At 41.5% G+C, this 13,047-nt stretch overlaps 1 protein-coding gene and 1 non-coding gene across 4 annotated transcripts; both read right to left on the bottom strand.

Moving 5' to 3' along the window:
- Positions 1–2,856: 2,856 nt before the first annotated feature.
- Positions 2,857–12,940, bottom strand: kansl2 (KAT8 regulatory NSL complex subunit 2). Of its 3 annotated transcripts, XR_007887575.1 has the most exons (11): positions 12,858–12,940; positions 11,373–11,626; positions 11,099–11,271; positions 10,834–10,948; positions 10,365–10,528; positions 10,079–10,242; positions 8,860–8,956; positions 8,138–8,391; positions 6,465–6,671; positions 4,735–4,934; positions 2,857–2,981 (listed from the first exon to the last, which is right to left on the bottom strand). XR_007887575.1 is itself a non-coding variant. In XM_051424312.1 (10 exons), the coding sequence occupies exons 2-10, from the start codon at positions 11,621–11,623 to the stop codon at positions 4,845–4,847; spliced, it is 1,515 nt and encodes a 504-aa protein (XP_051280272.1). In that variant the 5' UTR covers positions 11,624–11,626; positions 12,858–12,940; the 3' UTR covers positions 4,609–4,844. The 3 variants fall into 3 exon arrangements, 2 of the variants coding, with proteins under 2 accessions (XP_051280272.1, XP_051280273.1); XM_051424312.1 differs by lacking the exon at positions 2,857–2,981 and having other exon boundaries at positions 4,609–4,934; XM_051424313.1 differs by lacking the exon at positions 2,857–2,981 and having other exon boundaries at positions 4,609–4,934; positions 6,407–6,671.
- On the bottom strand, positions 8,611–8,744 carry LOC127378183 (small nucleolar RNA SNORA2/SNORA34 family). The gene has a single exon (XR_007887882.1). It is a non-coding gene; the product is annotated as a small nucleolar RNA SNORA2/SNORA34 family (small nucleolar RNA).
- Positions 12,941–13,047: the final 107 nt, after the last annotated feature.

Below are 13,047 nucleotides of genomic sequence, written 5' to 3' on the forward strand. Positions count from 1 at the left end.
CATAACGGACAAACCAAACAGCTCTAAATCGGGTGTTTTTTGTTTGACAGCCACTGTAGTTACACGTTTGGAGCCGCACTAAATCGTACGTTCTGGTCCTTTAAGCTCAGGAGATAAAAAGGTTCCTGGATGATCTCTCAAACACTAAAAAGAAGATTGATCCTCCTCTTTCGACCCTTTCAGTCCATCGCTTTGTTCCAATCATGAGGTCACCGCTTCGACGGCTCGTTGTGCCACGAAGTCTACGAGGGTTTCTTACATGATATACGGTATTTGTCTGCAATTGCCAAAAACAACAAGCTTCAACATTACATCAACAGACAATTTGGAAAAGGCACGAGGGATACGTCATTTCTTTTCAAAGCAAAAAAAAAAACCAAACTGCCTGAAAACACTAAAAGATTCATCGAGCATTTCATAGGAGATCTTCAGTGAAACTTAAATATTTTACAGCCTGAATGTTGGCCATCTCTGCGAGCCAATAACTCAAAGAAAGTTCAAACAATCCTTCCATCCTCATTGCTTCTGACCTAAAGTTTGGTCTTTGTTCAGAAAACGATGAGACAATGAGAACAGCATGAGTGTATATCTGGCCGTAAACCAACAGGCACAGATCATTAAGCGTGGATGTTCCCCCCCCCCCCCACAAAAGGACTCTGAAATAGCAACGCAGCATTATCTTAGATGTTTTGAATCTTGTTTAATCTCCGAATAGGCCTACGACTCATTAAGATTACTGGCACATGTTTTATTGCCAAATAAAATCCTTCACAATGTGAAGACAAACAAGAAACAATCCGCTCCTTGTGACTCGAATGCCATTCAGAAAATGTGGAGGGTATCACGTTCACTGAAAAGCAGCATTGTTAAAGTATGATCCAATAACACGTAATCACTGCCAGCGCTGCTCCAAACAAGAGTCTGCATTCGGGAATATGGGCAGCGATGTAATCGATTACTTTGATTGAATAGAACAATATGGAGCAACCCTATTAAAGCTGAAACTATTAGTCAGACTCACCAAGTGTGCAAAATACTACTGGACATACATTTCTTAGGTGAGTTAAATATGCAAGAGTGGCCTTAAATGTCACTGTTTATAACACAGGGCTTTAATCACGCATTGATTACTGATCACAATGTTAAAGTAATGTAACTTAACTACTTTCTGTTACTTCTACATTACCTCAACACCAAATATTCAGATTTTGTATCATCAGTGTTTCCTCTGCTCAGTTAAAGACACTTTTAAAGAAAAAGTGATGTGTTTTAAACTGGTAATCCTGCTAATAACCCCCATTTTTACTAAATATAACAGTAATCTGATTAAATCTTTTTTTAAATGTAACCTGAATACTCAGTCACATGTAATCCATTACTTCCCAAGCCTGTTCCCATCTTAATTTATTCTCTAACGTCGTTACGGCGAGGCTGATTTAAGCCTGGTGGTTGTTTCCTGCTCCAGTGTGCAACTTTAACACATGTGACATGGGGGGGGGGTTGTATACCACCACTAGGGGTCGCCAAAGCTTCACAGGGGGTCGCAAAGGCCTTCTTGATTTTAAAGGGTGTAAGAAGACTTTAAAAATATACACAGTAGGACTATATTTCAACATTATGTTCATTATTTTTTTAATTCCGATTATCTACTAAACAACCTCGTCCTGTGTTAGAAACATACGAAGAACAACGTAAGAGAACAATGGCCGAACCTCAGGGAGAAGAAAACACTGAATTTGTCAGAAAAAAGATTCTTATTAAGTCTTTATGGTTGTTAAAAATAAATAAAAAAATAAAAATACATAATACTATCAGAGAATTGTATAAAAAGCTCCTCAAAATATAAGAAAAAACTAATTTCCGATCAATATTCACAGGAAATAATCTGCTAAAAACTTCCTGCAGTTACTGAGTTTCACTGTTTATCAGCTGTTCTCTGCAGTTATTGTTCTACACTGAATATAATATAAAATATCCATGAAACATGTAATTAAGTCAGAGGTGATAAAGGTTGGGAGTCACTGAAGTAGGAGACATCTTGTGTCCAACAGGAAAACTTTAGAAATGAACAAAATCTGCGTAATCCTGAGATTATTTTATTTATTATTTATTTTTAAGGATTTAAGGAGTCTTGATGCAGTGTGTAATTAATATAAACTCTCCTAACTTACATAAAGCAGGGTGGTTCATCCTCTCTGCTGCAGACACATTCACACTGTGGAGTATCACTGTCTACTGCACTAACAACAACAACAACAACAATAATCCATGTTCTCTGCATCAGATGGAAGAAAATAAAACGCACCTCACGCACTTCCCGCACTGAGGTGACAGTTCCTCTTCCATGTTCCTCTTTCAGCTCTCCACCCTCACAACGAGGCCACAGACTGCGACAGGGATGGACCGGCTCCCATGTTAATGCAGTCACACGGTAATACAGGGACAGGGGCTCAGGAAAATGTCCATTTTTTCTTCTTGGGACAGGCCCTTAAAACCAGCCCCACCACCCCTTGAAAAACCCCTGCACCGACCCCCCCGACACGCGTAATGCCGTTACGCCCTTCGCTTCTCCCGCAACCACAGCGGCGTTCAATGACACCAACTACACCGTATCTTTCAGCTTCATCTCCAGCTCACACCTCCACTCCACCGGGGATGTTAAATCAATGAAAAGCATGCCAAAGCCTCTGTGTCGGTATCCAGCAAATCTCTCCCCCGCTCCACCCTCACCCCTCTCTCCTTCCTCACCCCTCTTTCCTTCCTCCCCTCCTCCAAGCTACAATGAAACGACATTTTCCTGGTTCATAAAAACTCACCTCATTTGGTTGGAAACTGTCGCCGCTGTCTCATGATGGATCCATGATAGAGAGATGTGTGTGAGTTTATATGTGGGAGAGTGTTGTGTTCATGGTGCAGCAGCGCCGGGGCTCCTCTCTCCCTGCAGCGGCAGCAGCGGCTCTCTCTCCCCGCCTCGGCGTTCACTGTTTTGGGTTGAGAGGAAAAGTGATGTCATTGCATGAAATTGCATTACCCGCCCCATTTTTTTTTTTTTTCTCATTCAGGCTGTCCCATGCTGCCAAACATAACTTCACCATATACTTAAAAAGCTCCCTGTATATCGTGGTTTACAGGGACCTTAAAATATTCTCTGCACACTTTAAATACTTCTGTACTGGTTATAAATCTGTTCAGATCTGGAGATCATTAAAGCCCCCCCCATCAAAAGTCTGTTTTTCTTCTTCTTCCTGCAGTTGGATGTTTGAATGATGCCTGTGCAGAGTTTGACACAAGAAGGATGTTTTTACATTCATCTGCTGGAAGTGGAAAGTTTCTTTGAGCTCATTGAAAAGTTGATTTTTATTTTTTTTTAAAGGGGCGGGGCCTATGAGCATGATTTGTGACATCACAAATAGTTTCGAAGCCTCAATTGGACCACAAAAGTACCCAAAGGCAAGTGGTTCCCAGCCTGGGGTGCACAAAGCCTTTGAGGCGTGCTAGAAAACTTATATATAATAATATTTAATAACATAAACAGTCTCATATCTCAACATTTTGTTCTTCTGCCATCAATGTAAATTGTGTAATAGAATAATGGTCAAACGGACAATGGACAAGAAAACACAAAATTTGTCCAAAAAGAATCCTTTTAAGTCTGAATGATTGTTAAAAATGATTTAAAACAACATAATACAGACAGATAATTGTAAAAAAAAAGTTCCTTAAACTGGAAATAATCTGCTCAAAAATTCATCCAAATCTCTCGTTTTACACAAATCACAGGCGACAAGCGACGCCGTCTCTTAAAGCTGCAGTACGTGTTTATAAAAAAGAACCTTTTGTCATATTTGAGACGGATAATCTGACAGATAATCTGGTTCCTCCTCGTGCTCCTAATGGCGTCTGCAAGAATCCACCAAACGAAAACGTCCAGAGACGAGAAAGATATAAAGACACTTTGGGACGGCTGGTCAGACACGCTCTCGTATTCCAGATAAACAGTAAAATGTGTTTGTGAACAGATTTGAGGAGAGAAATAGTCAACAACAGAATCTGGATCCATATCTGATCAGCACTGTCTGACAGTTTGGTGCGTTGAGCTGGACGGACTCACTGAGAATGAGCTGTCAATCACAAGGTAGCCCCGCCCTAAAGCATACCCTGCTTTATGGTCTGTTTTACTCTAAATGGGACCATCAGTTACTAAATGAACATCATGCTGTATGGAAGAAGACTGAAACTAGAGACTGAGACCAGAAACTCATCAGGAAACTGTTTACTGAGCTCATAAATTTACTGAGAAGTCAACTCATTTCTCCATAAGACTGAATGGTATCAGTGTTATTGCAACCAGTGGAGCTGCCCCCTGCTGGCTGTTACACAGAATGCAGGTTAAAGACACTTCTTACCTGGAAGCTCTGTCCGTTATATAAATCATCATTGTCAAGTTTTTGGTTGCTTAAACTTCCATATTCATAGATTCTGGAAATCTTAATGAGATTTTAAGGATTTTAATGTGGAAATTATATATTTTTTTGTAGAAAAACCAGAGAAACATTATTGTTCTAAGCAGACTGTGAATATATGTCTACAGAAGAGTTCAAACACAAGTGTCATAAAATAGTTTATTTATGGATGAGAGACGTCCTCTCTTATAACAAACTGATGCAAACCACTGAGGAACTAACTGGGTACAATTTTAAGGCAATTTAACCCAGAATAATAAATACACCCAACCTGACAAACAGAAGGACGATCAGTTAAAGTCTAATATTGGAAATGCTTCTGAAGTCAACTCAGCATCAGTCTTTGAGGAAATCAAACTTTCTTGTGCTTGCAGAGGTTGTTCATCTGGGAGCATCAACTAAAGCGGCGTCGATGTCCTGGAGTGAATTATCAGTGGCGTGTTCTCCGCCTCCGACGACCTCCGACACCACCTAGGTGGAAGAACAGGAGGAGACAGGAGTAGATTTAATGCTGGGGCAGTTTTTGGGCTTAAAAATGTGTAAATGTCAGCCAAAGAAAGCTTCAATAATGGCTGAAATTCTTTCTTCTTTCCTGTACTTATTATATATGCGTAGATATGGAGTGATGGTGTCCACGTAGCGGCGCCCCGGGAGCAGTTATGGGTTTGGTGTGTTTCACCTTTCCACCAGTAATGTGGGCTTTTCTTATGTGCTAGTTGGTTTGTTTACAACACACAGAGCTGACCGTAAACAGGTTGTGTGTCGTAAAAACCCCAAATGAAACACATATTCTGACAATGACAGAAATGTGTTGACTACAAACAGTTCATATTATGACCGCCTGTGTAAGATGTTCAGGAGGATTATAGAGGGGGAAGGACGTCCGCTGTATGTGGACAATATGGGTGGAAGAAAATATATTAAAAAAAGCCCTATTGTGATATTTTATTCTATGATATTCTATTGATTATAAAACCCAGTGAAGACTCTTGTGTTTGAACTCTCCCAACCACTAGATGGCAGTGTTGTAAACATAAACAGAGAGCTGTGAGGTTGGACGTGATACAGATCTCACTGTTAATAAGAAAATACACTTTTTTAAAATTCATATGGGTTTTCTTTTATACTATGGCTCAATCAGTAAAGAGTAAACACTATGGAGGTGTTTAAATCTCACAGTTTACATGATAGTTGTGTAGTTATGAGCTTCCTGCTTTAATAAATAAAAATAATCCCAATTTCTTCCAGTGGAACCAACAAGAAAACTACTCCGATAAATCATTTCTGCTGCGGTTTGAAAACTTCTACCCTAAAAACAAACAAATTCTTTTTAATTTTCATCACTTTACCTCCTTCTTTACATTTCCTCAGCCTGTTTGGTATGTTTGTACAAGTTCTTCTGTACGCTGTGGTTTATAACACCATCCTCCTGCATCTCATAATCACTTTTATGACATGCTGCCACACAGGAATGTGGCAGTTAAAGATTGAGAAGAAGTGTCTGACAGTGAGGTAAAGTTGTGAAAATGTTCTTATAGAGCAAGCTTCACTTTATTTTAAGTGGGAGTTTATTATGTGGCTAAAACACATTTTTCTGCTGACCCTGTGGTCGTCATGGGACTCCTGTCTGCTTCTCCAACCTGCAGATGATACGGACTGACTACGTTTCAGTACCTCACCGTTTGTGGACATCGTTCCCCTTCAGACTGGATGCACGTTAGGAAACGATCTCTGAACGAACGGTACAGTTTTAATGTACATACGGGCATGTGAGGATTGTTTTGAGACAGACTTTAAAACTGTTTCCTTTAACTTGCATGCCCCCCCCATTTATATCCCAGCTCAGATTCACCAATCATTACATATTCTGTCTTAAAATTGATGTTGTGCTGACACAGATTGCAACCAAGCTTTTATTAGACCGATCCGATAGAGTGACATACAGTGAAATTGTAGGACTGTTTGGCTTCACGATGACGATGGCCTTAAATGAGAGTTAACCTGGTCATCCATGATCGCTTCAACATCTTTCTCTGAGAGCTCCTGTCCTGAGGCGTCCAGGTCCACCTGGTCTGGGTCTTCTCCGGTCAGGATGTCCATCGGGGCCTCAGCGATGGCTCTGATGGTCTGGTCCTCCAGGGCCAGGGCCGTGTCAAACTGTAAGGGGGACGGAGGGCCCTGCATGCCATCCCCTTCCACATCCAGGTCCTGTACAACAGGAGATATTTATTACCTAAAACTTCAACCATTTCAGTTACATTTTATTTCTGTTTACACACTTATGGGTTTGTACTTTATAAAAAACATTAGACAATACTGCAACAGCAAATGTGAAGATCTGTGTGATAAATCAGAACTTCTGATCATCTACAAACTGGACTTTTATTGGAAGCAAGCATCACCACGTGGACTTTTCAGGGTTAGAAATCACTACACTGGTTTAAAATATAAAAATGCACTCTTATAAAAATACACCAGTCTTACTATTTCCAGGTTTCACACCTGTGGTTCGGTTTAGTCTGGAGAAAACAAAACAATTACAGATTTCTGCCTTTTAGTTCTGGCTCCGTTCGTGTTGCTAATGACTTTTTACAAACAGGCATCCAGCATCATCATCGCAAACACACTCTGTTGCCATGACTCCCAAAAAGGAGGTTACATAAATATTTATCACTCCTGATAATTCACAATCAGATAAATTTAATAGTTCAGTGTTGTCATTCATAGACTGAGGTCCTCCTTTAGTCCTCTGTTGGCTTTTTCCCGTTTGATCAGAACACAGCAGTCGCTCTCAGGTGTGGCTCAACACAACCACACAGAGAAACCTTCAGAGGGAAGTGGTCTTGGTCCAGTCACAAACAAATGGAGCGGTTCCTTTGCGGTGGGAATGTGACTCAACTACAAGATGTTCTCTTAAAGACAGCTCCTGCAGCCGGGGGGGGGATACAGATGAGTGGAAACAGTTGGGGGCAGCTGGAGAATGAATTGAGGTCTGAGTTGGACTCGAAACAAAGTACATTGCCATCTTGAGATTTGGGAAGACCGGACCATCTTCAGGACCTACTTCCTGTGTTTAGTGGGGTGGAGCAAGTGTTCTCACAGGGATTTAGTAATACTTTAACAGTTTGATCGGCAGAGTAAAGAGCCGATCAAATGATGCATTTATTTTATTCCACAGTACAGTTACATGTAGTCTCTTACATAGAGCATAGATTTATTTGGGCAGGCTGTCTGGTATATTAACTGTCAGTGTCTCATTGTAGCATTTTGCTAAAATTAGGCTAAAATTTAAGCTCAAAGCGGTTCCCAATAACCAACGTGCTACAGTTTAAGTTGTGTCTCTAAGAGAGGGTGCAATATGTTGCCAATATCTCCCAGTAAAGAAACAATTCATGATACTTTTATCTCTTAATTTTAGTTATTAAGAATAGTTAAAAAAAAAAAAAAAAGATACATGATAAGTTGAAGACTGCGTATAGATCAAGTGATCGGTGATCGTATTGACCTGCTTCCAGTGAAAAACCCTGATCGAAGCCTCCTCCTCAACGTTTGTTGAACTGGACCAAAGAAGTTACAGAAGCTGTGAAAGTCACGAGCATAGAGTATCTAACGATAAGTTTTTACAATGCATATATATTAGAGGAGAGTGGTAGGGGAACATAGTGTCTACATACATCACTGAACTCTAGGGGAAGGCTCTCTGTGGGCTGAAGCTCTGCTGCACTCAGATACATGTCTCTGCTTGCAGTCGTGAGCTGCTCCTGTGGCGGGGGTTCCTGCTCGGGCTGGTACATGGGGGGAGGCAGGGTGAGGTGGAGCGGGCAGCGAGGATCGTCAGACTGACCCATGTGCACGGTGCGGTCACACGGGACATCTTTCAGGCCTGGACACATTTTGAAAAGCACCTGATTGCTGTCTTGGTAGATGTCTGAGTGCGCGGTTGTCAAGGACAATGAGACACGATGTCCACACACAAACAAACAACCACAACAACCAGACAGATAAAGGAAACTGCTCCCATCTCAAAATGTAAAACAAAATCCGGGTAATGTAACGTAAACTTTAGCCACACTAGTTGTAATACGTGCAGGAATATGAGTAGAAACAATGATTTTGGGGGTTCAAATGAAGGAAGGTACAGAAGGTGTTTTGTTCCTTCCAACTGAACAGATTAGCTCCTTAGTAACTCTGGGAGAAATCAACAGACCACAGGAAGGAGTTCATGTAGGCTCCCTTTGAAACCAGCAGCTACTACAAACTGCCGGTCTTGATCGGGGCCGAAGGAAGAAAAAACAAAAGAATGTTAATATCTTTTTCAGTGAATACAGGAAAACACATCTGTGGTTTTGTATGGAAACAGATCATAGTGCCATGGTCAAACGCAGGCTGAGGATACGTGAGACACAGTGCCGGGTCATGGGCAGGCAGGGGTTGGTACACCGGGTTCCCTCCACAAAGGCGATGCACTTCTCATACACTGTTCTTGTGTGTGGCTATAAAAGAAGTATCAGATAAAAATCAGTAAACTGGGGAAAAAAACAAAGAGTCAACAGGATTTCTTTTACAATTTAGGGAGGATCTATTGGTAGAAATGGAATATAATAGTCACAAGCGTGTTTTCATTAGTGTATAATCACCTGAAAATAAGAATTGTTGGATTTGTTACCTCAGAATGAGACGTTTTAATGGACAAAGGAAGCAAAAGCTAAACTCTACACACTGGTTGATGCCACCACATTGTCAGAGGAAGAGAGGGTACGGCACCACCTAGAGCTCTCGTGTTCAGTCGGGCCGTTCTGGGCTACTGTAGAAACACTGTGGTTCAACGTGGTGGCCTCCACGGAAAGTGATCCAGTCTCAGGCTCAATGCAAGGTAACAAAAACATCTTTCTTTTATCAGATTATTATACACGCACCATCTGAAAATCAAACTCTCTCACCTCTAGTGGACTCTAGAGCATGCAGACCTTTTGAGATGTCAGTTTCAGTCATTTCTGCCTTTACAGCAACACAATGACAGTGAATAACATTTTGTTTGTTGGAGCTGATCGTCATAGCGACACAGATGGGAAACAACAGGGAGCTTTACTTTGGCCTTGGGGAGCTACAGCCTTTATTCGCCAAGCTCTTCATCGCTTATGTACACACACAAAAAGGAGCTGCTGCTCTAATATCAGAAGATCATATTCTTCATACGGCTGCACTCTCAACTCACCAGAATTTGGTTTTTTTTTGCAGGAATAAAAGAAAATTGGGGTCACTAGTGATGGTAGGTTGGTTATTTAGAAACGTGGGGTTTGTGGATTTCAGGATGTCCTGACCAATCAGTGGTCTGCAGTGTTTGCACATCACCTTTTAGTATCAGCTTTAAACCTCAACTGAGGTGGTTAAATAAAGAAAAAAAGGTACCATCTGGTGGTGATAAAGCAGCTTTACTGAAAATGGTTAACACAGAGCAGTGGTAGGCAACCAACAGCCCCTGTGCTTTGATAGTTTTCATAAGGACAACTGTATTTCTTCCACAACCAGGAAATTAAGACTGGTACAACTATTTTTAATGGCTACATACATTAGCTCAAAGTCCTAATAGTTTCACTACTGTGATGGGGTCACACCTGAGGAGCTCCTTCTGTCACAGCCTGCCTCCTCTCCCTAAGCTGCCGGTGCAGCAGGGCTTCCACACCGTACCGACGACGGTATCGGCGCAGAGCTTTGAGCTTCTTCAGGTTCTCCCTCTCCTTCATGGATAGACCTTCAGGTCCTGTCAGCAGACTGCTCCCTGACAGCAACGTGAACAAATACAGATATTGCTGAGTGATGGTTTCCTAAACACAACGGCGGAACAGTAAAGTAAACAAAGAAAAACATGTTAAGTTAATAAGCAAATGTTTGCAGATTTACCTAGAGTTTCATGCTCCACTTTGCGGCTGTGCAGGTATCGACGCTTTTTCTCCTTAAGTAAGTGCTGCAGGCGCTTGAACTGGTCGATGTAGAGGGACTGAAGCCTGATGAGTTTCTCCCGAGTGATGAACGCCACCTCCTCTGCTGTGTACACTCCTGCGTGTCTGTGATTCACAACATTCACCGTCAACATCAGTAAGGAAAGTGTCACAACTCCAACACATTAAAACACAATAGGTACTATATTCTTATTGTTATAGAATACTGTTTTTGCAATTAGAACATAAGATTTAAACAGAATTTGCAGTTTTATACACACAATTAATACACCGTGTGTCTTTGGACATAGATATAAACTGGGACAGTGCTATTCTTTAAAAGGCAGGAAATTTATGTCTGAGCTAACAACCAAGAAAAATCACAACAACATAAATATGAGTGTCATCAAGAGTCAAATAACTCAGCTTACTTTAGAGGATCCTCGTGATCACTGTCAACACTGTCTGCATCACTGTCAGGATCTCCTCTCCAAGTCTGGTCTAGTACCAAGGGACCCTGCTCCTCCTCACTCAGACTGTCCTCATCTGTCCAGAGAGGGTGAACATTAAACTCACATTCAAACACTCTAAAATAAAACTGCATGAGAAATTACCGATTCAAAACATCAATACACACGAGTGTAACTTCAATGAGGTGTCTTACAGTTTACAGTATCTCTTTGTCGGAACATTTACCTAGAATACGGCTAGCTTCGGAGCGGCCTCCATCGACGCCGTGTGTCTCTGCGCGGTTGTACCCGCTCAGCTGAGACAACAGTGCCTCTGGGGACGGACCGGAGGGAGGCTTTCTCATCTGAGCTCGCAGAGCCATGGCGTTCCTGCGAGCATGTTCCGCACAGAACGTCACCCTACAGAACCGACGGAGTCATGGGAGATGTCAGAAAGCTGCTCAGACATGTTAAAAAAAAAATAGATGTCTACACAAAATGTTAAAACTCTCTACACCCACCCGTCCTTCCTCTCGACCTTCGGCGAGGCGTTGGGGCAGCGTTTGCCGTTCTTGGCCGAGACGTAGCTGCACTGCTTGTACGGGGCGTTCTTGTCCTCCAGGATGTGTTTGATGCAGAACTCCAGGCCTTCCAGACGGGGCTGAGAGCACGGTCGCTGCGTGAAGGAGCAGGCCTGGGGCTCCTGGGGACGAGGCGTCTGGGGCACCCGGTTCCGGCTCGATGGCAAAACGTGGATTCGTATCCTGTTCATTGTCTGGAAAAAAAATTATTAGAGCTTAATAAGTGAGTGTGTTAAACAATTAGTCAGCTACCAGAGGACGTAGCCGATAAATTAATTGGCAAACAATGCTGAAAATCCATTAATTGTTTCAGACATTCAAGCAAAACTTCTAAACATTCCCATGATTCAGACTCTTTAATGTGAGGATTTGTTGTCTAATCTTTGGCATGTGTGGTATTAATATTACATTTTGGGGGGTTTTCACTATTTGTCAGACAAAACGAGACATTAAAATATCAGGTTGGACTCCGAGAGAGACTTTTGTTTGGTATTTCCTGGCATTTTATAGAGTAATCTAAGGATTAATACGGATTAGAGTTGCACAATATGGTTAAAGAATGAAATAAAATCATATTGCGGTACTTTGGACAGATACTGCGGTTGCAAAGATTAGTGTGAATGATCTTTTTTTTGCAACCACAATTTTAATTTTTGCTAGAAAAAAAAAAAAAACGATGCCACATTTGTTGGTGTCTGTACCAAACAAACATGTTTTCTTACATCTTAAGAACAAGTTTGGTCAACACAGGTCGGTTTATTAATATGCTTTAAACGTAAATTAGATTTTAATGCTGTTATAGGTTACATTTCAGAGCTACACGTGGCTTATTTAGCCATTTAATCAACATTTTTAAAAGTATGTCGACTTAATAAATAAAGGCTGCAAACAGAACTTAAATTAATGTTTATGTTATAAGTGCCCTGTTTGTTGATCCAGCATGAAAGAAAGTTAATGGTTCATATTAAATAACGTTAAAGCTGCCAGGTCAGGTGGCTTTACAGAACCGACATTAACTTTATTTTAAATTAATATGCATAAACGCACAGAGATAACGGGTCAGATTAACATACATATTAAAAACATATTAAAAACGAACTAACGTGGAGAATAAAAATAATGTTTTATCGCTTAATTCAATTAAAAAAGTAAATTTCTTTAGTCCAACCAGGCGCCACCCCGACCCTCAGCCCGCCTCTCTTCTACTGCGTCACTCTTTCAGTTACGGAGTCGCCATCTTTGTTTAGCGGTTGCTAATGCTAGCTGACCGTTACCCATCGCAATTTGCGCCTAAAAAAAAAGCCATTTTAGCCGACGGTTGGCGTCAGGTAGTCGTCTTGCTCGATGTCGCCGAGTTGCCTCGGTGCCAGGAGAGGAACACAACCTAGTTTTTTGGGTTTTTTTTTTTTTTTTATCGCCGCTTACCTTCTTCTCTGTCGACCGATCAGCTCTCGCTCCGGAGACTCACTCCGTCGGTTCTCCTGCATTCTCCAATAACTGCCACAGAGCCCGCCCACCCGGACCGCTGATTGGCTCAAATTCAAGGCATCTCATTGGCCAATCTGGCTGCCAATCAAAGCCGCCACCAAACACACATCTTTTTTTTTTTTTTTTT

This window comes from Dicentrarchus labrax, unplaced genomic scaffold, assembly GCF_905237075.1.
Source record: "Dicentrarchus labrax unplaced genomic scaffold, dlabrax2021, whole genome shotgun sequence".
Classification (NCBI taxonomy): Eukaryota; Metazoa; Chordata; class Actinopteri; family Moronidae; genus Dicentrarchus; species Dicentrarchus labrax.